This window comes from Lynx rufus, unplaced genomic scaffold (assembly GCF_022079265.1).
Source record: "Lynx rufus isolate CCGP_SWC_20201006 ecotype Redwood Valley unplaced genomic scaffold, mLynRuf1.p SCAF_7, whole genome shotgun sequence".
NCBI classification, from domain to species: Eukaryota; Metazoa; Chordata; class Mammalia; order Carnivora; family Felidae; genus Lynx; species Lynx rufus.
The window spans coordinates 41,637,811-41,664,085 of NW_025814889.1; the positions used below are offsets into that span (position 1 = coordinate 41,637,811).

Here is a 26,275-nt window from a genome sequence, read left to right on the forward strand (position 1 = left end):
TCTAATTTTCCTTCCACCTTTATATCCTTCAGGGCCTCTACTCCTTCCAGTGAATCCTTTTTTCTTTTTCTTTTTTAATATTTATTTATTTTTGAGAGAGACAGACTGCAAGTGGGAAGGGACAGAGAAAGAGGGAGACACAGAATCCAAGGCAGGCTCCAGGCTCTGAGCTGTCAGCACAGAGCCTGACGCAGGGCTCTGGCCCACAAACCAGGAGATCATGACCTGAGCTGAAGTTGGACGCTTAACCAACTGAGCTACCCAGGTGCTCCTCCTTCTAGTGAATCCTAATTGGGTGTCTCCCAGGCTTGTCCTTGGTTCATTCCTCCTCACTGATTCTCAAAAGTGGAAGCCTTGAGGAGATAAGGACGTTTCAACTATAGGTGCAAATCCAAACTGAGGGAAGAGTGTCCTTGATTACTTTTCTTTAATGTTTATTTTATTTTTGACAGAGAGAGACACAGAATGCTAGTTGGGGAGGGTCAGACAGAGAGGAAGAGATAGAATCCAAAGCAGGCACCAGGCTCTAATCTGTCAGCACAGAGCCCAATGGGGGGCTTGGACCCACAAACTGTGAGATCATGACCTGAGTTGAAGTTGGATGCTTACCCGACTGAGCTACCCAGGCGCCCCTGTCCTTGATTACTTTAAAAAAAAACCCAAAAAACAAAAAAAAAACGTTTTTAATGTGTACTTATTTTGAGAGAGAGAGAGAGAGAGAGAGAGAGCATGAGCAGGGGAGGGGCAGAGAGAGAGGGAGACACAGAATCCAAAGCAGGCTCCAGGCTCTGAGCTGTCAGCACAGAGCCTGACACGGGGCTCCAACCCACAAACTGTGAGATCGTGACCTGAGCTGAAGTAGGATGCTTACCGGACTGAGCCACCCAGGTGCCCCTGTCCTTGATTACTTTTTAAAAGCACATTTAATATTCATTTAGTCAGGGTGGCTTAGTGGGTTAAGGGTATGACTCTTGATTTCAGCACAGGTCCTGATCTCCCATTTGGTGAGATTGAGCCCCCATCAGTCTCTGTGCTGACAGCATGGAGCCTGCTTGGATTTCTCTACCTCTCCTTCTGCTCCTCCCCGACTTGCGCATGTGCATGCACGTGCTCTCTCTCTCTCAAACCCCCTCCCGCCCCCCCAAGACAAAAACAACTTTTAAAAAACTGATTCAGCCAGTATTTATTAAGCACTTTTTATGTGGCATGCACTGTGCCAGGCAGCAGGATGCAGAGTGAAACTCAAGGTCTGCTGGAGTTGGAAGAAGCCAACTTAGAAGTCCTTGATGACATCTAGACTGGAGCAAACCTGATGATTAAGGTAAATTGTGTTTACTGCTATCCAGGAAAGGCAGGGAACTGTAAGAGGGGATCCTACTTTGGATTCCAGATCAGGAAAGACCTTTCTGAGGCCTGGACAATGAGCAGGAGCTGGTGAAAAGTTCCACACAGAAGAAAAGAGTAGAAGTGAAAGCCCTGAAGGAGGAACGGGCTTCGTGGTGGGAAGAACTGAAGAGACGGCTATGTGGTCCAAGTGTGGCTTGGGCCCAAAAGTGAAGGTCAGCGAGGTGTCACAGCAGCTGGAGAGAAGTAGATGTATTTAAGATACATTTGGAGGTAGACTGGATCGCACTCTGTGATATGTTCACTGGGAGGCCAGTGGGGAAAAGTGTCACCGAAGGTGAAAATAATGACAAGGATGACCCCGAGGTTCCTGCTTTGGACATCTGAATGGTGATATAAGGAGCGCTGAAGAAAAGCAGAGGTAGGGGGAAAGATACAGGATTTGTTCGGGGGATGTGTTTGGTTGGAGATGTCTGTGAGTTACATAAATGGAGAAGTAGGAGGTTAGCTATGTCAGCCTGGCACTGAGTAAAGAGTTCTTGGTTGGAAATAGAAATTTGGAACTCAGCGGGATACGTGCTGGTGTGCCGAAACTCGGTTGTAGGGGCTTGTGACAGCCGATGGTTTTTCATGAATTCCGTAAGCTAAGCCAGTTGTTAAAGGCTGCCATTATGTTTTTAAAAAGTGCGTAGACACAAATTTAAATAAATTATGTTTTATTTTATTATTTTTTTGAGATTTTAGTTTTTTTTTTTAACTTTTTTTTTAACGTTTTATTTATTTTTGAGACAGGGAGAGACAGAGCATGAACAGGGGAGGGTCAGAGAGAGAGGGAGACACAGAATTTGAAACAGGCTCCAGGCTCCGAGCTGTCAGCACAGAGCCCGACACGGGACTCGAACTCACGGACCGCGAGATCATGACCTGAGCCAAAGTCGGCCGCTTAACCGACTGAGCCACCCAGGCGCCCCGAGATTTTAGTTTTTAAGTAATCTCCACACCCAATGGAGGGCTCAAACTCACAGCCCCAAGATGAAGAGTGGCATGCTCTACCGACTAAACCATCCAGGCACCCCTAAATAAATTGAATTTTTCTTTAAAAAGGTTAAAAGGTACTTACAAGTCTTTGGAGCCAGAAGTCCAAGAGCAAGGTGTCAGTAGGTTTGGTTTCTTCTGAGGCCTTTCTTGCAGAAAAGGTGCTTTCTCGTGTCCTCATACAGTCTTTTTCTCTGTGCCCAAATTTCACCTTCTTAAACCGACAGCAGTCAGATTGGATTTGGGCCCACCCTAAAGGTCTCATTTTATTTTTTATTTTTTAATTAATTAATTAGTTTATTTATTTTTGAGAGAGAGAGACAGAGCATGAGCCGGGGAAGGGCCAAGAGAGAGAGGGAGACACAGAATCCGAAGCAGGCTCCGGGCTCTGAGATCATGACCTGAGCCAAAGTTGGATGCTTAACCGACTGAACCACCCAGGCGCCCAATAAAGGTCTCATTTTAATGTCACCATCACTTTACAGGGCCTATTTCCAAACATAGTCACATTCAGAGGTACTGGGAGTTAGGACTTCAAAATATGGATGAGGGAGCAAATTCAGCCCCTAACAATGTTACTGTTGTGTATGCTCTTGAAGTTATTTACCTTGTGAAGTCAGCCATGGTGGGAGTGTTTACACCAGAGAAATTGGCAAATGCTAAAAATTAAGGCTTTTTGTTATCCCTGGAGCAGCTGTTGTTAGACATTTACCAACACACCACACATCATAACTATAGGTGTTACTTAGTCTCTAGAGTATAATTTGAATCTGAAAAATGTGAAACACACACACACACACCCCACACACAACACTATTTTGCTGAAGTACTTTAAGCTATGACTGGTACAGATACAGAGAAAGTCTTCTCTGTGTCAGTGGTTCGCAAGGAGAAGTGTATCAAGATGCTTTCCACTGAGTCACAGAAACTCTGACCAAGTGGTATTAAAGGACATTTCATAAAGACATTTGTTATTTCACATAAAAATAAATCCAGGGGTAGTGGGGGCTTCTGGAAAAGAGGGTTCCTTACTCTTAAGAGAAAGCAGCAGTAAGGAACTCTGGAAGAATGTGAATGGCTTCACTCGGGTCCTTGATTGCTACCTGCAGCCATCACATGACTATGGGAAGACTAAGTCATAGAAGGCAGGACTGCAGGGGCACCCCCGGTGGCTCAGTCAGTTAAGCGTCCAACTTCGGCTCAGGTCATGATCTCCCTGCTCGTGAGTTTGAGCCCCACATCTCTGCTATCAGCACAGAGCCCTCTTCAAATCATCTGCCCCCTCTCTCTCTGCCCCTCCCCTGCTTGTCCCCCCCACCGCCAAAAAATAAATAAATGAACTTAAAAAAAAAAAGACAGTATGTGGACTGGGTCCTGGAAGACATAGTGAAATGGAAAGATGAGCCAATTTTGAGGCTCAGCTTTAGCTCTGTCTTTAGTGGCCTGTGGACATCTTCATGTGGATGTTCAACTATCATTTCAATCTCAGTAAGTCCCAAAGAAACTGATCACATTCCATAGCTCCAAATTCAGATCTCTGTATTCCTTACAATGTCAATACTATTTTCTCAGGAACCCTGTAGTCCTCTTCTCCCTACCATGTGTCCATTAGTTGTTGAGTACTGTTAAATTTTCCTCTTCATCCTACCTCCTTGCTCCAGGCCCTCATACACACACACACACACACACACACACACACACACACACACACACATATACACACACATATACACATATATATGGTGTATGATAAACTATGTATAGTTTATATATATACATATAAAATCTGTATTTTCTATTTTAAGAACTTAACATCTGAAAATTTATTATTTCTCCACTTCTCTCTCTGTTCAATAGACATGGTATTTTATTAGAATTAATAAGGTAGCAGGATACATAACATATAGAGAAATATCAATAGTTATGACAGTGTGGTACTAGAGCAGAAATAGTGAAAGAGATAGATATAGATCAGTGGAAAATAACAGTCTGGAAACAATATACTGTACACAATATATATATATATTGTGTGTGTGTATATATATATATACACACACATGTATATATGTATATATGTATGTAGATGTATGTATATGCATACGTATATATGTATGTATGCATGTGTATGTATATACATATGTATATATATACACACTATATACACAATATAACATATATATCACATATATATATATATATGTATGATAAAGATGGTATTTCAAATCAGTAGGTAAAGATGGGATTATTCAACAAATGATGCTGAGAAAATTGGCTCCACCTTTGGCAAAATGTTAGATCCCTACCTCACACTATACACAAAAATTATTGCAGATGAATTAAGGACTTAAAAATGTAAATATCAGGAGAATATTTTCATAACCTTGGGGTGGAGAAAGGGTTTTCTTTTTTTTTTAATTTTTTTAATGTTTGTTTATTTTTATTTTTATTTTTTTCAACGTTTATTTATTTTTGGGACAGAGAGAGACAGAGCATGAACGGGGGAGGGGCAGAGAGAGAGGGAGACACAGAATCGGAAACAGGCTCCAGGCTCTGAGCCATCAGCCCAGAGCCTGACGCGGGGCTCGAACTCACGGAGCGTGAGATCGTGACCTGGCTGAAGTCGGACGCTTAACCGACTGCGCCACCCAGGCGCCCCAATGTTTGTTTATTTTTGAGAGAGACAGAGACAGAATGCAAATGGGTTAGGGGCAGAGAGAGACGGAGACACAGAATCTGAAGCAGGCTCCAGGCTCTGAGCTGTCATCACAGAGCCCAAAGCGGGGCTTGAACTCACAAGCTATGAGATCATGACCTGAGCCGAAGTCGGATGCTCAACCAGCCGAGCCACCCAGGTGCCCCTAGGATTTTCTAAAGCGGACACACAATTCAGAAGCCTTATTGAAGAGATGGACAGTAAAGACTACATACAAATGTCAAATTACTGTAAGATGACACTCTATAAACCAAGTGATAGGACACCCAGGAAAATATTTTCAGGATGTAAAAAACAAAGTTAATATATCTGTGTATGGTTTTAAAATATGTCCACAAATTCTTTGATACTTCTCCATTCAAGAGGTGAAGCCTAATTCCCCTCCACTTGGGTGGGCTGGATTTAACGACTAGCTCATAAAGAATAGAATAAATTGGAAGTGGTCATATGTGACTTTGGTGACTAAGTCACAGAAGTCTCAGTGGCTTCCATCTTGGTCTCTTTCTCTCTTGGATCACTTGCTCTGGAGGAAGGCAGCTGCCATATTGTGAAGACACTCAGGCGGCCCTATGGAGAAGCCCATATGGCAAGGAAGTATCTTGCCAACAGCCATATCAGTGAGCGTTCTTGGAGACAAACCTTCTGGCTTCAGTCAAGCCTTCAGAATGACTGTAGGCCTGGCTAACAGTTGGATGAAAACCAACTAAGCCACTCTTAGATTCCTGATCCACAGAAACTGAAATAATGAATGTCATTTTAATGTACTAAGTTTGCGACAATTGGTTATAGTCAGTTAAGAATTGCATTTGGCTACAACATAGATTCCCCCCAGACCTAGTGGGTTCTCTCCTTTATAAAATAAGTCTGGAGAGGCAGTTCAGGGTTGGTATAACAGCTTCATGAGATTTTGTGTTTTTTAAGCTGCTCTCTACATTTGTTCTGGCATCTCAGCATGGGACTTATAATCTTGGGGTTCTCTGATGGTCCTATGTAGTTGCTACAACTCCAGCCATCACATTCCTGTTTTAGACAGTAAGAGGAAAGGAAGGAGGAAAAAGGGGCTTTCTAGATGTTTCACCCGATGACTTTCACTAATATATCATTGACCTGTCAGCAGTGGAGGCTGAGACATATTTTTTAACTGGGCACAGTGTTGCTCCCAGTAATATAAAAGTTCTGTTAGTTAGCTCAATAATGAGAAGACAAAAACGCAGTTAAAAAATAAACAGTCTGAATAGACAGTTCTCCAAAGAAGATATACAGATGGCTAAAAAACACATTAAAAAAATGCTCAACATCTTTACCATCCGGGAAATGAAAATCAAAGCCACAATAAAATACTACTTCACATCTGCTAGGATGGCTATAATCAAAACCACAGATAATAACAAATGTTGGCCACAATGTGTCAAAATTAGAACTCTCATATGCTGCTGGCGGAAATGTAAAATAGTGCAGCCATTTTGGAAAACATTTTGGCAGTTCCTTAAAAGCTTAGAGTTACCATAGGATCTGGCGATTCCACTCCTTACAGTTCCACTGGTTAGGAAAAAATTGCCAATAAACTAAGTTGAAATGTCTGAGGTCAGGTTGTATTTGTAATAGATTTTTTCAAATGAAAATTGTTTCCTTCTGGGAATTCGCATATAATATTTTATTAGGGGGATTGTATTAGGCTCTTAGTAAATGTTTAGTACATAGCAAGCACTCGATATATGTAGCTGAATAAATGAATGACTAGGTTGATACTGTAAGTATTTTAGAATGAAATCTCCATGTGGCAAAGAATAATGTCCTCCCTTGGAATCCATTCATTGTAATATAGAATTCAGTATTTTGATACGAAAACTATTATTTTTGTATTGATATTAATTAATTTTGTATTGATATTAAAAGAGAAATGAAAACATATGGCCACACAAAAATATGTACATGACTGTTCTTAGTAGCATTATTCGTAATAGCCAAAGAATGGAAACAACCCAAATATCCATCAAGTGATGAATGAAAAAATAAAATGTGGTATAAACCATACAATGGAATATTGCTCAAGTGTCAAAAGGGACAAAGTACTGATGCATGCTACAACATATGAACCTTGAAAACATGATGCTAAGGTGAAAGAAGGTAGTCACAAAGGCCCACGTGTTATAGGATTTCATTTATATAAAATGTGCAAAATAGGCAAATCTAGAGACAGAAAGTAAATTAGTGTTTGCCAGCAGCAGAGGTGGATAGGGGGAGGGTAGGGACATGAGAGCTAAGGGGCACAGGGTTTCCTTCAGGGATAATGAAAATATTCTAAAAATGATTGTGGTAATGGTTGCACAACTCTGAATACACTAAAAGCCACTGAACCATACATTTCAAATGGGTGAATTTTATGTTATGTGAATTATATATATGTATAAATGTTTTATTTATTTTTGAGAGAGAGACAGAGTGCGAGCAGGGGAGGGGCAGAGAGAGAAGGAGACACAGATCCAAAGCGGGCTTCAGGCTCTGAGCTGTCAGCACAGAGCCCTATACGGAGCTTCAACTCATGAACCCCAAGAACATGACCTGAGCCAAAGTCGGTCGCTCTACCAACTGAGCCAGCCAGGTGCCCCAAATTATGTATTAATAAAGCTGTTTAGGAGCACCTGGCTGGCTCAGTCAATAGAGCGTGCAACTCATGCAAACTCATGTTTGAGTCCCATGTTCAGTATAGAGATTACTTTTTTAAAAAATCTTTAAAAAATGAAATAAAATAAAGCTGTTTAAAAACAGTTCTGTTAGAGGCGCCTGGGTGGCTCAGTCAATTAAGCATCCGATTTCGTCTCAGGTCACCATCTCTCTCAGTTTGTGAGTTTGAACCACTGCCTCCCGCCCCACCACCCCCCAGCCCCTCGCCTCTGGCTCTGTGCTGACAGCTCAGAGAGTCTGGAGCTTGCTTTGGATTCTATGTCTCCCTCTCCCTCTGCCCCTCCTCTGCTTATGCTCTCTCTCTCTCAAGAACAAATAAACATTAAAAAAATTTTTGTTAAAGACTTGGCAGGAACAGGAAAAACAATTTGAAAAGCTTTTTTTTTTTTTCAAAGTAAACTCTACACCCAGCATGGGGCTCAAACTCATGACCCCAAGATCAAGAGTTGCATGTTCTACCAACTGAGCCAGCCAGGCACCCCAATGTTGACATTTTTTTAAAGTTAAAATCCATCAGTGGGGGGGGGGTACCTGCGTGGCTCAGTCAGTTGAGGCAGATAGTCAGTTGAGTCAGACTTTGGCTCAGGTCTGATCTCACCATTTGTGGGTTCAAGCCCCGCATCGGGCTCTGTGCTGACAGCTCAGAGCCTGGAGCCTGCTTCGGATGCTGTGTCTCCCTCTCTCTCTGACCCTCCCCAACTTGCATTCTGTGTCTCTCTCTCAAAAATAAATAAACATTAGAAAAATAATAATAAAAATAAAATCCATCAATAGGAAACAGTTAAAAATTACCATATATCCATATAATGGAAGAGACTAGACAACTATAAAAAAGAAAGAGGTAGATGTATGTTTAGTGATAATTAAAGATGTCCAAGACATATTATTAAATGAAAATAATTCAGTTGATGAATAGTATGTATGAGTGATACCATTTTTGTTTTTTAAAAGTCTATATCTTTGGGGTGCCTGGATAGCTCAGTCAGTTAAGCGTCCGACTTCGGCTCAGGTCACGATCTCACAGTCTGTGGGTTCGAGCCCCATGTCTGGCTCTGTGCTGACAGCTCAGATTTGGATTCTGTGTGTCCCTCTCTCTTTGCCCCTCCCTAGCTTGCACTCTGTCTCTTTCTCTCTCTCTCTCAAAAATAAATGAACATTAAGAAAATTTAACAAAAAATAAAAATCTATATATCTTTTCTAATAAAGGAGAGTCATGCTGAGGGAGATCATGGACTTGTATGTTCCTCTCTATATGCTTCTCTATTATTTGCATTTTGTTTGTTTGTTTATTTATTTATTGAGAGAGAGAGTGTGAGTGGGGGAGGGACAGAGGGAGAGGGAGAGAGAGAATCTTTTTTTTTTTTAAGATTTATTTATTTATTTTTTCAACGTTTATTTATTTTTGGGACAGAGAGAGACAGAGCATGAACGGGGGAGGGGCAGAGAGAGAGGGAGACACAGAATCAGAAACAGGCTCCAGGCTCTGAGCCATCAGCCCAGAGCCCGACACGGGGCTCGAACTCACGGACCGCGAGATCGTGACCTGGCTGAAGCCGGACGCTTAACCGACTGCGCCACCCAGGTGCCCCTAGAGAGAGAGAGAATCTTAAGCAGACTCTCTGCCCAGTATGACCATGAGATCATGACCTGAGCCAAGATCAAGAGTTGGTCACTTACCCAACTGAGCTACTCGGGCACCTGTATTATTTGCATTTTAATGTTAGTTAAATATTACTTATACAACTCAAGGAGATTCTATTCAGACCATTCTAGGGGGAAGGATGTCATCAAAGAGGACACAGAGTATCTAGCTTTCATTACGCAGGTATTGGCTGGGCTCTTCTCCAGGCCTTACCAAAGGTGCTTCCTCTCTCTGGAATCACTGCCCTGAGTGTATGATATTACGTATACACTTGTACAATAAAATTATCCACTGGTGCTTAGTAAAAGCTCAGGTATCATTATAACATCTGTCTCATTATATGGAATTACTCGTTTACTTAACCCTGTCAGTGGGTTGTAAGGTTCCAGATGACAGGGACTGTTTTACTGTCCATGAGGGCCTAGTACCTATAGCCTGGCACAGAGTAAGTGCTTAACAAAAATATGCTCAGCGATACCTCCCTAATCCTTCTGTCACGTCTTTTCTTCCCACCTAATATGTCTTCTTCTTTCTTCGGGGCCAAGGAAAATCATATCCTTTCCCTTCAGCTACATCAAGCCACATGGACTTTTCCTTTCCCCACTCCAACAAGACACTACCGTTCAATTGCCTAGCATTTCCAACCTTCCTGAGTGTTTCCATATTTACTTTCTTATTCCTCATGACAACCCCAGGACTGAGGAAACAGGCAAGAGGTGGGGAGGGGGCACAGAATTGCTTACTGAGGGCCAACTAAGTGCAAGGCCATTTATCCACATCATCTCTTTTAAACTTCTAACAATCCTTTTTTGGAAGTGGACATTTTTATCTCCATTTCACAAATGTGAAAATTAAACCTCAGTAAAATTATATAACATGCTGAGGAACACACAGTTATTAAACGGTAGAGTGGGTTTTGAACCTGGTGTCTCTGACTTTAAAGCCCCTGCTATTTCCGTGACATCAACTGAACAGATTTGTCTATTAACTATATTACCCAAGCTAGACAGAGTAGGAGGTAACATGTCCTGATTTCCAGCCCACTGCATCTTCCATCAGATCACTTTGCATGTTATATAAAGTCTGTAGCACACAATTTAACAATCACATGATATCTTACCTTGTTGCCCAATTGTTTTTATTTATATTAGATTCCACAGATTGGTACTATCTCCTTTTCCCCTGGCAGGAATTGTGTCATAAATAGTAACCTCCTTGGACCTTAGTTTCCTCTTCTTTCAAATATCTATCTCACAGGACTGGTGTGAAGATTAAGTTATCACTTGTGAAGGCATCTCACACAGCCCACAATCTCTCCAGAAATATTTCTTGAATCTCAACTTCTTTATCATCTCCTTCAACAAGTCACACAGCCCTGAGTACCTGGGTATGCTTGTATCAGGTCTTGTTATTTATATAACAGAATTCGATGAGGAGTAGTTCAGTGGGCACTTGTTGGATTTTCTCCCTTACTAGCCCCCAAAGGTTTGCATCAAACCAGTCCAAGATATGAGGAAAAGTGAAATGCTCCCAAACTGGGTTTAGCAATCTACAGTGTGTTAGCATAGATTACACTCATACTTGAACCCTGTCAGTTGGTATAGCTAAGCCTATTTTACAGATGAGAAAATAGTCTTAGGTAAATTGCTAGTAAACTGCAGATCTGCCAAGACTCCTCAACACAGGCCTTAAGATACATTGGGCCTGGGCTCCTTCCACTCCACCAAGCCACCTTCCAAAGGTCAACTAAGTGCAAGGCTGGGGTGGGGGTAGAAACCAGACCACCACGTACTTTGGTATTACTTGCTCCTCCTTCCCCTTTAGCTCCCGAGGATGTTTCATTGCAATTCACAGTACTTTTGCTTTGAGGATGTGCGGCCCCTTTAACGTCTTGAGTGACGTATAGTAGCCCCGCCCATCTCCCCTCCCCACAGCTCTGTTCCAAGCCCCACCCACTGCTTTTGCCCTGCGCCAATTAACGCACTTCTGCGGGAGGGGAAGCTGGCCCCTCCTTACCTGGCAACTGGTCCACTTGCTCCCGGGCAGATTTTCCGTTCAGTTCGTCGTGGTCCCCTCACGGCCCTCTAAGCAGTTGCCCCACGGAAGTAGCCAAGTGTTCCGCCCCCTGGTTGCCATAACAGCAGTACGCGACGCCTCCTTGCGCCTTTCTCGTCTTTCAAAGCAGTCCTTCCTGGTCGGGGCCAAGACCCTCTCCGGAACCTCATCTTTAGTCGAGCAGAACCAGGGTCTGCGCCCCTTTGCGAGCGAAGGATTGGGTGGGAGGGTTGGAGACGGCGTCAGTCTGGTGCCCCAGAGGGGACAGGGAAATGGGGCTAGACGGGGTGGGAAAATTCAAAGAAATGAATGGATCAGGTGTTAGGGATGGAAGGGAAGGGAGGGGTGTAGGAGGCTGGTAGGAGAACGTGGCTTAAGGGGGAGATGGGAAGAACTGGGTAGAGGACAGTCAGGGAGAAGGGAGGCGGAGCTACTAGAAGACAGTTGGGGCCATTGTGAAGGGTAGGAAAAGCCTGGGAAGGCATCCTGAAGGGAGACAGGTCCTTGGTGGGAAGTCGGAAGCGGAGGTTGGGAGTCCAAATGAGACGCTCACAGGGATGAGGAAGGAAGCACGGTTGGGAGGAGGTCAGAGGTCAAGGGTGATGGGAAGGGGTACCCTGTCAATGGAGGCGAGGGAGCTGAGGGCTGGTCAAAGCTGAGGAGACGTTCTTTCTCAGGAGGAGCACTGAGCTTGATTTGACTCCGGAGCCTTCAGCCAGGAAGAAAGATGTCAGATGAAGATGATCTGGAAGACTTCGATGCAGACCAGGATGATCTGGAAAAGGAAGAGGATGAGAGGGAGACAGATGAGTGGGAGGACTACAGGAAGGAGGGAGAAGACCTCTCTGAGGAAGTGCGAGCATGGGAGCAGAGGGGTCCTAGGGTGAAGGGATCCAGTTGGGCTGGAAAGGGATGCCTGACTCCACTTCTTCTTGCAGTGGTTGCCCACCCCCCTCACGGAAGACATGATGAAGGAAGGGCTTTCTTTGCTCTGCAAGACGGGCAATGGACTGGCTCATGCTTATGTCAAGCTGGAGGTTAAAGAGAGGTGCCTTTATGGGGGACCAGAAGAGGCCTGAGGTTGTAGGGCCCAATTTCCTCTCTCACCCTCTTTCTTGGGTGCCTCAGCTGGGAATTTGGATCTCTCTTACCTTGGCCAGTGGAAGGGAAGGGTAGAATTTACTTTTCTGGAGCCCTGTGACTCCATCAGAGCTGGCCTGGGGAATTGGAGGTTGTGAGGGTGTGTCGGGGGATTCCTCCTGGACTCCTTCACTTGTCCTTCACAGTGTTGGTTCTTGGCTCTCCACCAAAAAAAGGTCCCTGCTCACTGTTAAGAACCCACCTACCTTCTGTCCCGCTTCCTTACCACTCCCATCTGTCACTCAATCTTCTCTCCATTAATAGGCCATCTCCCTATTGCCCCCTGCTTTAGCACCTCTGTCAGTCCTTGCTGGATTCTTAACCCTAACTCTGGCCTTTGCCATCTCCTAGGGATCTGACAGATATCTACTTGTTGCGTTCCTACATCCATCTGCGCTATGTGGATGTTTCTGAGAACCACCTGACGGATTTGTCCCCACTCAATTTCCTTACACACCTGCTCTGGCTCAAGGCTGATGGCAACCATCTGCGGAGTGCCCGGCTGAATGAACTGCCCTACCTGCAGGTTGCCAGTTTTGCCTATAACCAGATCACTGACACGGAGGGCATCTCTCACCCTCGTCTGGGCAGCCTGGATCTCAAAGGTGGGTCCTTAGGTTGGGCTACACGAGATTCTTTCTTTCCTCACGTGTGGCCAACAGAAATGGGCAGCGAGGTCTTTGGTTGTGCCACAGAGCAATTTTCACTCATTCATTTATTCATTCCGACATCCATTATGATTTGTTGTGACATTTCTATGTGCTGGAGATGTAGCTGTAAACAAAACAAAATCCTTACTTGCATGTAGCTTCCATTCTGGTCAGGGGAGACAGACAACTATCAATGAACATAGTACATAAGCAAATTTATATAGTACGTTAAGAGGCAATATGTGCTGTTGAAAAGTAAATTAGGGTAAAGGGAATGAATAGAGGCACAAGTGCAACTTCAAACAGGTTGGTAAGGACAAGTATCATTGAGAAGCTTGATATTGAGCAAATATTTGAAGGAGGAGAAGGAGTTAGCCATGGGGATTGCTGGGGATTCTTCAGTCACTCCTCAAAGGCTTGGGTGAACATGTCCATTTGGCCCTTGTACTACCATCCCACTTGCCCCAGGGCCCCGGGGTGTTAACTCTGGAGCTGTCCCTCCTCATATCCACCAGACAGGAGGATGCAGAGGCTCCCAACATTCAGGGTCTCCTGCTGAATATCTGGAGTGGCCCTCTGAGCTCCTAATACCCTCCTGCTCCTTAGGTAACCGCATCCGCATGGTGACAGGTCTGGACCCCCAAAAGCTGATCAGCCTGCACACCTTGGAGCTTCGGGGGAACCAGATAGAAACCACCCTGGGAATCAACCTTCCTAAACTGAAGAACCTCTTCTTGGTAGCTCACTGGGTTAGAGGGTGGTTGGTGCAGGAAGGTGGGCACTGTTCTGGGGGCCAGGATGCCTGGTGTCTAGGAGGCGCAGCTACTAGCTTCATCATCATCGTGATAATTTGGTATCATTTCTTGAGCCCTTAGTTGGTGCCAGATGCTTTGGGGACGCCAAGTTAAAGCAGACAAGGTACTTATCACCTAGCAGGGCTGATAATACATAATGCATAGGAATAAAGACAATTTGCTTTGATACAGGCAGTAGCATAATTTGCTCTAACTGAGGCACAGATAGCAGGCTAAGGCAGCCACTTAAATGTCATGTTTTTGACTCTTGAGCTTCTTCATTCTAGGATAGTGTGTTTCTCCTCAGTGGAGCTGTGGGACTCTTGGGCCTGGGGGTGGGTTGAAGCATCTCTCCCTAATCAAGAGGTGGCTTTGGTGGGATGAGCAGTAGGGGGTTACTGCTGACCTTTCTCTGGACTGGAAGCATCTCCTAGTCTTCTTTACTCTCTACACAACCTCTACCCACCTCCACTCCCCTCCTGCACTCCTTTGTCTCCACTCTTAGGTTGCCTCTGACTTCTCTTCCCTGTCCCTGCTACTTTCTCCCAATCTATGCACTGTATCCTGGGGTCTAGGCCCAGAACATGCTGAAGAAGGTGGAGGGCTTGGAGAACCTAAGCAATCTCACTACCTTGCATCTTCGAGACAACCAGATTGAGACTCTGAGTGGCTTCTCCAAGGAAATGACGTCGTTACAGTATCTCAACCTGAGGTATGTACCCCCTCCAGGCCCCATCTTGCCCCTACCCTGGACCAGGAGCAGCTTTTGACCCCATATTCCTCCCTGGCCCCAAAGTCCCAATCCTAGTCCACTCCCAGATTCTCACCTCAACCTTCATCCTGATCTTTACCCCTCCTTTCCTTACTGTCTTCTGCATTCAGTCCTAATTGCAACACTGAGACCTTTATAGCCTGAGACTCCCGAATCTTTATTCACTCCATCCACAGTTCTTGAGAACATGCTATATGCCAGCGCTTTGTGCTGTGTTTTGGCAACATTTAAAGGAATCAGAGACGGTCCCTGTCCTCAAGGGACTCAGAGTCTGGCTCCAATTCTCTTTTCTTGGTCCTATTCCATGTAAATTTCTGCTGCCCTTCTCCCATCTCCGGGACCCTTATTCCCCATCCCATTTCCTGCCTCTCTTCTCCTGAGCCCCACCTGTAAGGGATGGCTCCCTTACTGATATAAAACACAAGATGTGCTCAGATTTGAGGAGAGAAGAGTATTTGAAAGAAATTCTCTAGATAGAAAGGCACTAGGGATCAGGGGGTGATTTTCTTTCAGCAACCCTTGTCTGATGGAGGATTTCATGTGTGTTTCTTTAAGCAAGATGTAAGGACACTGCCTCCTTAGTCAACATGGCCAAATTCTTAAAGCTGGCAAAGGAAAGAGAATCTCCAAGTAAAGAGATGTGATTGCACCTTGAAGCTCCAATTCCTGCCATGGCTTCTGGAGCAATCTCTTGCTAATTAGTTCTGCCATATTGGTCAGGCAGGGCTGGGGCTGCAGGGTGGCGGGGCGGCGGGGGTGGGCGGTGGGCTCCTTTCCTTTAATGGTCTAGCCTGAGATAATGGACCCTCCTCAATGGCTGTTAATTGGGGTTGTTTGGAAGTTCAGTGTAGTGGGGAAGAGGTAGCTCAATGACTGGGCAATGGAATGCACAGGACAGCCCAGCACGAAGTGCAGTGGGAGTAGGGCTCCCAGTGAGAAACACCCTGTGAGGTGTAGTCACCTCCGTTGAGGTTAAGGCTGAAAAAACAATTAAACCTGATTTCCTAGAGGCATGAGACAAGAACATGAAAATAAACATATTTTATGTTTAATGAGGCGCATTAGGAGATGAAGCTTGTTCTTCAGGCCAGGAGGCCCCAGACCGTCTCTAGCTCTAGGCTCCTTCCTGAACGCAGCACCCACATTGCACCACTCACCTCCATGAACTTAAAGCCCAGCTCCTTGTCCACTGGCCTGCCTCCTACTTGCTAACCTTTGACTAGGTAGGATTGATAACAGAAGAAGTTTGGCTTTGCAAGGGAGATGTCCCCCCTCCCCTCCCAACTACAAGACAGGGCTGGGACCTAGCTTTGCTGCTCCAAAAGGACAAATACGACTGGTGCATTACAGAACAGACCATGGTGCTCCCAGGTTCCTGGAAGGGCAGAGGCAGGACTGGAGCAGGTTGGACAGACAGCCCCTCTGCTGCAAAGCTCGCAATGCTGAGCACGCCAGTCCGCAGAGGCAGGTTCTAGGGAACCCGGTGGGAGATTCCCTCAGAGGCCCCATTCCTGGGAGCTGGCCCCCAAAGCCCATTCTGCCCCAAGGTGAATCCCTCCTGACCACTCCGGCAGGGGCAACATGGTGACCCACCTGGGAGAGCTGGCCAAGCTTCGGGACCTGCCCAAGCTGCGAGCCTTGGTGCTGTTGGACAACCCGTGTACAGATGAGAGTGACTATCGCCAGGAGGCCCTGGTGCAGATAGCACACCTCGAACGCCTGGATAAAGATTTCTACGAGGAGGAGGAGCGGGCTGAGGCTGATGAGATCCGTCAGAGGATGAAGGAGACCCAGGAGCAGGAAGCTGAGCCTGAGCACAGCTTCGAACTGGAGCAGTCTTCCATGTAGCAGCAGCTCTTTTAGCCTCCAAGAATAGTAAGGAAGCAGACAGAGAGGCAGGAAGAGGAGGCCAGGGGTCTGGCAGCCAGGGGAAGAGAAGCTGCTACGGGAGGAGGTGGCTGAGGCAGGGACATGGCAGGAGAACCCTTGGAAAGACCAGAGTTAGGAGTCAAGGGGTGTCTCAGAGTGAGTAGAGAGGACCAGGAGGGCTTGGGAGGAGCTGAGGAAAGGCTTAGGAGAATACATTAGGGGAGGAAAAGTAACCAAAGAGAATCTGGGAGGCTGGCAGAGATGCTGGTGGGGGGCTGGTGGCCACGTGCGACACACAGTGGAGATCAGCTGGAAAGGATAGGTCTAGGGTGTGGTGAGGGGTAGGGGGAAGGGGTGGAGGTGGTGGTTGAGGATGGAAGCTGGGGGGAGGCAGGGGAGGAAGATCTTGCACTAAAAATCTGAAGCTAAAAATAACAGGAAACAGGGGTTCTGGGAAGAAAGGGAAAATGAGGCAGAAAGAGACTGGGGAGGTGAGCCCAGGGAGGTGTGGCCCCTGGGCACCGGTGATGGGGTCACAGGCAGCACGGGGAATGCAGTAAAAGGCCCAGAGGCTTTACTTCTGTCCTCTTCCTCCAGGAGATCAAAGACACTGGCCCTAAGACCCGAGAAGACTCCCAGTTAGGGGGGCTTCCACGTTCACCCCCCTCATCCTGAGACAGAGCATGCCCTCTCTTGCCTCACACCTGGGAATTCATCACAGCTTGCTGTCCAGGCTCTGGGTGGGCACCTGGGCAGCGTCCGGGTGGGTCTGAGCCCTGCCTGGAACGTGTGTGTGTGTGTGTGTGTGTGTGTGTGTGTGTGTGTGTGTGAGTGTGTGTGAGTGTGTTTGGGTGTGGCAGCCCTCGGGCAGGTATGGGAAAATCAGGCCTGGATGGGCCCAGGGGATGCTCCTAGAGTTGGCTGCAGAGGAGCTGCGGAGGCGGCTGGGTGTGTTACAACAGTTCGGTTTTCAAATAAAGAGACATTTTGATACTCTTGTGTCTGACTGGGGTTGTGAGACACCAAGTATGTCATGGGCTTCACTGGTGTGAGGCTGTGCCTGTTACCTTCGAGGGGGGCAGAGCGTGGGTGTGAGCGCGCGTGGGTGCTGGGGGCCAGGTCCTGGGTCGCCCCTAGCCCCTCCCCCATAGCTCTCCCCCGCGCCCTCCCCCACTCCGCCCCCCACAGGCCCCCCACCCGCACTCCTACGTGCGCCTCCGCCGGAGGCTCCTGACTCATCGGGGGCTCCGGGTCACATGCGCCCGCCCGGCCCTATCGGCGCCTCCCCCCGCCCGCCCCCCGCCCGCCGCCCGGGAGCCGCAGCCGCCGCCGCCGCCGCCACCACTCCCGCTCTCTCCGCGCCGCCGCCGCCGCCACCGCCATCGCCACAGGCTGAGTCTGCAGCCCCGAGGTGAAGCCCCAGCGGGCCCCTGCACCCCTCCGGCCCCCTCCCCTCGCCGCCGCGCCCCCCGCCCTTTCCCCTGGCCTGCGCGCATCCCTCGCCCCGTGGCGCTGCGCACCTGCTCAGTCATCTGCACCTCCCCAGGCACCCTCCCTCCCAGGCCTTCTAGGACCGCTCCTCTCGGTTAGTGGCGGTCGCCCCCTCCTCATCTGGGCGTCAGGTCTCTCCGCACCTGTTTCTAACTGCGCCTTTCTCCACCCTTGCCTTCCCCTCTCCGCCTCCGGTTCTGTCGCTGTTAAGTTCGGCGTCTCCCTGGGCTGTGCATTTTTATCCTGGCACGTCCCTTGGCTTTGCATCTGGAGAAACGTCTTCTCTTCCCATTCTTCAGCATCCCTAGACTTCTGAACTCCCCTCTCTCCCCCTCCTCCCCCATACTGCCCCTCTCCTTTTACATTGCTTCTCGCCGCTGGATGGGGGAGGGATGGGAGGAGGGGAGAATTTGTCTAGGGGCTGGCGTGGGGTGGGGGGGAAGGATGTGCCCAGCGTTGCCTCTCCCCCCAGATCTCTTTTCCCTCCCCGCCCCCGCTGCAACCCCCAGGGTCTGAGGGCTTCTCCAGGACCCTCTCCCCAGACTTCTCTACTGTCCATCTCTTGGGAAGAGGTGTTTAGGAGTATGTTTAGGAGAGAGACTGGGATCTTGGAGTGGGGTTGGGGGTGTTAGGTTGCGGGGGAGGAGGGCTCTGGAGGAGAGGCCCCAGACAGCCCATCCTCTTTTGTCAACAAGGAGAAATGCAAGTCTGGCAGCCATTACACTCTGAGATCTGGGGGAACCCCACCACGAATCCGCTGCTGGAGCTACTGAGGGGGTCGAGGGAACCTCTGCTAGTGCCCCTCCCTCCTCACTGCGGTGTCCTCCCTTCTCACCCGTTTGATCCTACCCCGCCCCCCACTGCAGTGACCTCCCCTTCCTCACTGCATTGACCTTCTCTCCCCGTGGGGTGGGGGGGATCCCTTCTAAAGCCGGGACTGCAGCCAGCTCCTCCCCACCCCCCACCCACTGCAGTAACCTCTTTCCCATGGCTCCCAGTCTCTGGCCCCTCCCACTGATCAGGCTCCACCTCTCTAAACCTCTTATCTTTCTCCTTCTTTTCCTTCCACCCAATAACTCAGCCATCATGTCGATAGAGAAGATCTGGGCGCGGGAGATCCTGGACTCCCGTGGAAATCCCACGGTGGAGGTGGATCTCTACACCGCCAAAGGTAGTGGGCAGGGAGGGCATGGGCCTTCCCACAGCCCTCAGGCTGGGTTTCCCCTGGCTAGGGAGGGGAAGCTGCCTTGATTCCCAGTGGGGATGGGGTGCTGGGCCAGGTTCACCAGCCTGGACTGTGGGGGTTGGATACTTCTGGTCTAGCGGAGCCCAGATAGGCTCATCTCTGTGTTCTATTTTATGTATGGGATATATCCTGCCTCCACAGGCTTGTGTGTGTACCTGTGTGTGTGTGTGCATATGTGTGCTGCCTGCATAGCTTCATATCTGTGGGTTCCTACTTGTACTTGTGGGACCTCAACTGGGCAGATGAGGCCCCTGCTTATGCTTGTGTGTGTGTGTGTGTGTGTGTGTGTGTGTGTGTGTGTTAGCAGTGTGGGGATAGGTTAGAGCTAGAAAGCTGAAGGAATCCCTGATCCCTGTAGTGTCCTTCTCTATCCCTCCTTATTTCGTGTCCCTCTCTCAGGTCTCTTCCGGGCTGCAGTGCCCAGTGGAGCCTCCACTGGTATCTATGAGGCCCTGGAGCTGCGGGATGGGGACAAACAGCGTTACTTGGGCAAAGGTGAGGCCTTTTCTCTTTTCCAGACTCTCCCATCCCTCAGCTTTATACTCCTACCTCACACCAGTCCACAGCCCCCTTCTTGCCTGCGCCCCACTTCTGGCCCTTCCCAGCCTGACCCAGTCTGGCCTCTCTGCCTCTCCCCAGGTGTCCTGAAGGCAGTGGACCACATCAACACCACCATTGCTCCAGCCCTCATCAGCTCAGTGAGGCCTGCTCTTTGCTGGGGGCGGTGGTGGGCAGGACCAGGGTCCTGGAAGCAATCCTGGATGAGGGGAGGAGGGAGAGAAGGAAGATTCCTCTTGGGAATCATACTTCTCGAGGAGAGTGTGGGGAGACTCCTTCCCCACTCCTGCTCCCAATCCAGACAGGCTGCTTTCACAGAAACCTGGTTGGCTGCTGGCCAGCTGTGAGCCTATGTGGGAATGGGGTGGGGCCCTCTGCCTCCGGGCCCAGCCTCCATCCTGGCCTGGGGTGATGGTGGCTCTGTCTACAGGGTCTGTCGGTGGTGGAGCAGGAGAAGCTTGACAACCTGATGTTGGAGCTGGATGGGACCGAGAACAAATGTAAGCCAGGGCTGGGAGAAAGTGAGGAGGTGTGAGCAGGGTGTGTGGAGCAGACAGGGCACTGAAGGGGCCAGTGCTGTGGGGACTTCCTTCGGAAGGCTGTCCGGACTAGCCCACCTTCCATTCTCCTCTCAAAGCCAGAGCAAGAGAAGAAGAATTTAACCACAGTAGGAGGGAGTGACATTAGACAGAAGAACTTTGCAGCGCGAAGGGGGGGAGCTGGCAGGGGACAGTCTGGCCTCAAGATGTTTAGAAATAGGTGGAGCTGTCTGCCCTTTCCCATTACATCGAGTGTGTGTGTGTGTGTGTGTGTGTGTGTGTCCTGCTATTTTCAGGAGAGGACTGATGAGGTGTCGCAGGAGTGGAGAGGGGAGAGGGGATCTCTTTTACTGGCTCCTTTTGGGGTATATAAGTGGAGTCAAGGGCTCGGAAATTTAGGGGACATTTTGCTCAGTGCCTTCCTCTGTAATCTCCCAGCCAAGTTTGGGGCCAATGCCATCCTGGGTGTGTCCCTGGCCGTGTGTAAGGCAGGGGCGGCCGAGCGGGAATTGCCCCTATACCGCCACATTGCTCAGCTGGCCGGGAACTCAGACCTCATCCTGCCTGTGCCGGTGAGCACTGCGCCACGCCTGTGCCTGTCCCAGGGGTGTGTGGGGGGAGAGCATGAAACCTTGTGAAGAATGATGGGGGTGGGGGGGGAGTGCATTGAGGCACCTAAAGAGAAAGGAGGGAGACTTGAGACTTTGAGTCTGGGAAGCTGGAGCAGGTGTGGGATCTTGGGTTAACAACCCAGGGGCAGAGGAGGGAAGTGCTCTGTGACTTTTCTGTCCTGTGGCCCCCCCAGGCCTTCAACGTGATCAATGGTGGCTCTCATGCTGGGAATAAGCTGGCCATGCAGGAGTTTATGATCCTTCCAGTGGGCGCTGAGAGTTTTCGCGATGCCATGCGACTTGGGGCGGAGGTCTACCACACACTCAAGGGGGTCATCAAGGACAAATATGGCAAGGATGCCACCAATGTGGGAGATGAAGGTGGCTTTGCCCCCAACATCCTGGAGAACAGTGAAGGTGAGGCCAGGAGCCCTACTCCCTGCTTTAAGTCTTGCTCTGTCCTTGGACATCAGGAAGGGCCACACAGCTCCCCAGATCCTGAGGAGTATGGGTGGGAGGCCCTTGAGCCAGCTCAGAGAGGAACCCATACCAGGAGTGGCTCCCAGAGGGCCTGCCACATTTACAGGCAGGCCTAAGAGGACAGTCTTCACCTGTCCAGCTGGGAATGCTGGGAGGTGGTCTAAGTGACTTGGAGGATCCATCCTGGACTTGAACTTTGTAGGATTCTCAGTTTGATGAGATATACTGTACTGTAGGGATTCAATTCTGAGTCTATCCCATTTCTACCCCCAACCTCTCAGGTCTCTAAGATCCCTAATTTTTCTCTGCTGTGGGAGGAGCTATATAGTAAATAGAAACAATAACAGGAAGGGGCGCCTGGGTGGCCAGTTGAGTGTCTGACTCTTGATTTCAGCTCGGGTTATGATCTCAGAACTGTGGGATCGAGCCCTGCTTTGGGCTCTGTGCTGAGTGTGGAGCCTGCTTAAGATTTGCTCTCTCTTTCTTTCTGCCCTCCCCACTCTCAACTTAAAAAACAAACAAACAAACAAACAAATAACAGGAAGTGGCTAAGAGTTCAGGTTCTGGGGTCAAATTGCCTGGATTTGAACCTTGACTTAAGAGTTACTGGCTAGTGATCTTTCTTCCTCAACTTCTCTGTGCTTGTCTTTCTTGCCTGTAGAATGGGAACAACAGTATCTCCCTCTTAGCACCATTGTACTTAGGTGACATAGCCCATAATAAATGATAGCTATTGACAAAAAAACCTGTTACGAACAGAATTCCATTCCTCTGTCCTCTTAGAAGATGGTCTGCTCTTCCCAGACCTGGGATGACCCTAACAACAATTGTAGCCAGGCTTCTTCCCAGCACCAGTCCTGTGCCTCGGCTCTGAATTTCCTTCTTTTTCACATTCCTCTTTGCCCACCCTTCCTGCTGGTGATCCCACTATATTCCATCCCCAGCCTTGGAGTTGGTGAAGGAAGCCATCGACAAGGCTGGCTACACAGAAAAGATTGTCATTGGCATGGACGTCGCTGCCTCGGAGTTTCATCGCGATGGCAAATATGACTTGGACTTTAAGTCTCCTGCTGATCCCTCCCGATACATCACTGGGGACCAGCTGGGGGCCCTCTACCAGGATTTTGTCAGGGACTATCCTGGTGAGAACAAGGGCTATGGGAGGGAGGGCAGCGCAAGGGTCAAGGGGCAGGCGGGGATGTGTGGGGCAGCCTGGGACCTTGTGGGGCACTGACTTAGGTGCCAGGTGGAGGTGTCCTAAGCAGAGCCAGAGAACCAACGCAGGGGCCGAAGAGCCTTCTGCAGGGGCTGGCTTTGTATGTAATGTAAATGTGCAGGTACCTATGGTGAATCTGTTTCATCTGCTTCCAGTCCTAATTAAAGTCGTGTGTCCCGCAGTGGCTGGGATCACGGGGAGGGCTTTGGAAGGAGCCAGTCATGGTGAGAGGGTGACTGGGCCCAGCAGGGAGCTTGTACCTATCAGTGTTTTTGACTGATGAAGTTGTGGATGCTGAGTGGAGCTGGAAGCGCTGTGGGGGTAGGATGGGAAGGCTGAGGAGGAGCTGAACTACCCTCTCCAAACCCACTAAAGGCTGTGACTCCTGCAGGGAGGAGGCTGGTTTCCGTTTCCCTGAGACAGAGCAAGACATAAATGCAAAATGAGGGATTTAGAATAGCACAGAGGGAAAGCTTCCTGGTAATGAAGGTGGGAAAATGCAAAGGCGGTTACGAGAAACATCCTGAACGCTTGTTTTTTGGAAGGTGTTCGGAAGGTGTCGGGCGTGATCGCATAGTGGTTAGTGCTCCTCATTGTGTGGAAGGTTTTCAGAAAGAATCTAGGTAAGTGTCAGGGCAGGCTTATTTCGGAGGCAGGGAAGCAAGGATGAGCAGGCTAAGTTAGCCAGGGGATGTATCCATTTCAGGGAATCACAGGGTGGGTGTTCCTGCCTGATGCAAGCCCCAGGGAGGGTCAGCGGCCCCTCCTGCTCTCCCTGCAGTGGTCTCCATCGAGGACCCCTTTGACCAGGACGATTGGGCCGCCTGGTCGAAGTTCACAGCCAATGTAGGGATCCAGATCGTGGGCGATGACCTGACAGTGACCAACCCAAAGCGTATCGAGCGGGCAGTGGAGGAAAAGGCCTGCAACTGTCTGCTGCTCAAGGTCAACCAGATCGGCTCAGTCACGGAAGCCATCCAAGCGTGAGTGTCCCCTGGCTCTCCCCTACCCGGCCCCTGTTTCTACAGGATGCCTCTGGCAAGTGCTCCCAGCCTCGTCCTGGCATAGATGCTGAAGAGAGCGGGGAACCTGCAGTCACCTTCCCAGCTCTTCCGGCTCTGCCCCCTCCACCCCATGCCCTGTGCCCCTCCCAGAGAGCTTCCTGCCAGGTGTTTGTTGTTGTTTTTTTTTTTAGTTTATTTATTTATTTTTGAGTGAACAGAGACAGTGTGAGTCGGTAGGGGAGGGGGGGTGGGGGCACGGGGAGGGGTGCAGAGACAGAGAGAGAGAGAGAGGGAGAGAGAATCCCAAGGAGTGCCCTGCCAGCACAGTGCTCCATGTGGGGCTCGATTTCACGAAACTGTGAGATCATGACTTGAGCTGAAACCAAGAGTCGGACGCTTAACTGACTGAGCCACCCAGGTGCCCCCGGCCAGGTGTTTCTCGACATAGACCAATGTTGGGGCTGGGAAGAGAGTGCCCAGTGTGAGGGGCTGGAGGTCAGTGCTGATGTATGGCTGCAGGTGCAAGCTGGCTCAGGAGAATGGCTGGGGTGTCATGGTGAGTCATCGCTCAGGAGAGACTGAGGACACGTTCATCGCCGATCTGGTGGTGGGGCTGTGCACGGGCCAGGTGAGTGCAAGGGCGATCTTTGTGAAATTGGCGGGTTCTGTCGGGTGGGTCTCTCTTTCCAGGTGTTTGCGGGTGTCGGGAGAATGTCAAGGGAGTGTAAGTTTCCTTTCAGGAAGTGAAGGGGCAGCCACTGAGCTGCATATGTTTGGGGATGTTTCAGATCAAGACTGGCGCCCCGTGCCGTTCTGAGCGTCTGGCTAAGTACAACCAGCTCATGAGGTGAGGAAACCTGGGGGATGGGAGCCCGGGGCCCAGAGGGTTAAAAGCTCCGATACCCAGGACCTGGAGAACAGTAGATATCCAGAAAATACTTGTTTTCGAATGATGGGTTTACCCATGGCCTGATTGATGGCTCCCACAGGTCATGTGGAGAAGCCAGGGGATGCCCCTGCTTGGGCCGGACATAGGGACAGGTGGTATGACAGGCTTGGAGAGGATAGGGGCCTCCTGGAAAGAGAAGTGGAATCCTCCTGCGTCCTTATTTCTTTTCTGGCTCATCCCTTCCAGAATTGAAGAAGAGCTGGGGGACGAAGCTCGCTTTGCTGGACATAATTTCCGCAATCCCAGCGTGCTGTGATCCCTCTACTTGCCTGGAGACCTGGAACCCCTCTCCCATCCTCCTGGATCCTCTCTCTTCCTGTCTTGCTCTGTGATATTTCACCCCGGACACCCCGGCTGACCTGTTGCTCTGTTCCTTGGCTTGTCCAACCCCTGCTCTGTGCTCTCCCCACTCTGGGCTCCACACTCTCCACTTCTCTTTCCTTTCTATTCTCTCTCCTCAAAAACTGGCCACGGGACTGAGGATGATAAGGGAGTCCCCATGGAAGAACAGTCAGGGTCTGTGTAGAGGTGCATCAGGGCTGGCTGGGGACGTGTTGAGAGAGGGGCCGTGTGTCACTGTGCTTTCTGCCGCTTCCACACGTTTGTCCATGTGGCATCTGAGCCAGGGAGTGTGCAGTGCCGAGGGGGAGGGGAGCGCTGGCCGCGTGATCATGCCTGGCCGAAGACTTCAGTGAATTATTTATTTGTTTATTTATTGTTCACTCGTCTTGTTCATTAATTCAGCGTTTCTCCACAACTCCAGGGCCAAACCCTGGCCTGACCAGAGGAGATCGCGTGTGTGTGTGTGTGCGTGGGTACTTCATGTGGCCGTAGATTCCGAGATGGCCTGGGGTGGGAGGTCTTGCCGAAAATGGAGCGGGAAGGGTAAGAGAAAAGGGACCTGTCATCAGTTCCTTCGTGTCTCCCAGCCCTTAACCTAAGCCGGCTCAGTCCAGAGGTGGGGCTGTGTGCCCGGGGACTCTTCCCCCATAGCTCTCCCCCAGCCCCGGCTTCCCTGTTCTTCCTCCAGCTGCACCCGAGCAATGTCTCACTCCCCTGTGCCACGCTCCACAGTTGCCACCACCTGTGTGGCGTTGAAATGAGCACCACCATTAAAGTCTGAATCACAGTGCATTGTTGTGTCTGAAGAGTCTTTCGTCCGTATGAGGGGAGAGAAGACGGAGCACCCAGAAGTTGGTGAAACTGGATAGCAGAGCTGGGGAGGACACAGAAAGATGAAGAAACCCAACCAGTATGGCTAAGACAATGGCCCTGCCTACCCCTCCCCGGCTGGGTGGGGACCACCTTGGCCCTGCCTTCTCATCAGCAAGCCTGGCCCCAGGACCCAAGTCAATGAAGGGTTCTTAACCTGGAGTCCAAGAATCCCTAGAAGTGTCAAAAATTGTGTGGGTGTGCATTTTTGGGAAAAGGGGTCCAAAGCGTTCTGGATTCCTATAGGGCCTTGACCAAAGAAGGGATAAA

General features: G+C 49.3%; 2 protein-coding genes across 3 annotated transcripts; both read left to right on the plus strand.

Annotated features, from left to right (window-relative positions):
* The first annotated feature begins 1,152 nt into the window (after window positions 1–1,152).
* Window positions 1,153–17,675, plus strand: LRRC23 (leucine rich repeat containing 23). The gene is made up of 8 exons (XM_047067357.1): window positions 1,153–1,321; window positions 12,152–12,327; window positions 12,413–12,522; window positions 12,966–13,219; window positions 13,871–14,001; window positions 14,634–14,770; window positions 16,405–16,705; window positions 17,297–17,675. Exons 2-7 carry the CDS (start codon window positions 12,202–12,204, stop codon window positions 16,676–16,678), a joined length of 1,032 nt encoding a protein of 343 aa, XP_046923313.1. The 5' UTR covers window positions 1,153–1,321; window positions 12,152–12,201; the 3' UTR covers window positions 16,679–16,705; window positions 17,297–17,675.
* Window positions 17,676–18,043: 368 nt separating this feature from the next.
* On the plus strand, window positions 18,044–25,917 carry ENO2 (enolase 2). 2 transcript variants are annotated; one of them, XM_047066038.1, is made up of 11 exons: window positions 18,044–18,110; window positions 19,272–19,361; window positions 19,836–19,931; window positions 20,076–20,134; window positions 20,425–20,494; window positions 20,972–21,105; window positions 21,339–21,561; window positions 22,569–22,766; window positions 23,622–23,823; window positions 24,364–24,472; window positions 24,633–25,917. In XM_047066038.1, exons 2-11 carry the CDS (start codon window positions 19,277–19,279, stop codon window positions 24,693–24,695), a joined length of 1,239 nt encoding a protein of 412 aa, XP_046921994.1. In that variant the 5' UTR covers window positions 18,044–18,110; window positions 19,272–19,276; the 3' UTR covers window positions 24,696–25,917. The 2 variants fall into 2 exon arrangements, with proteins under 2 accessions (XP_046921994.1, XP_046921993.1); XM_047066037.1 differs by lacking the exon at window positions 18,044–18,110 and having other exon boundaries at window positions 19,112–19,361.
* Window positions 25,918–26,275: the final 358 nt, after the last annotated feature.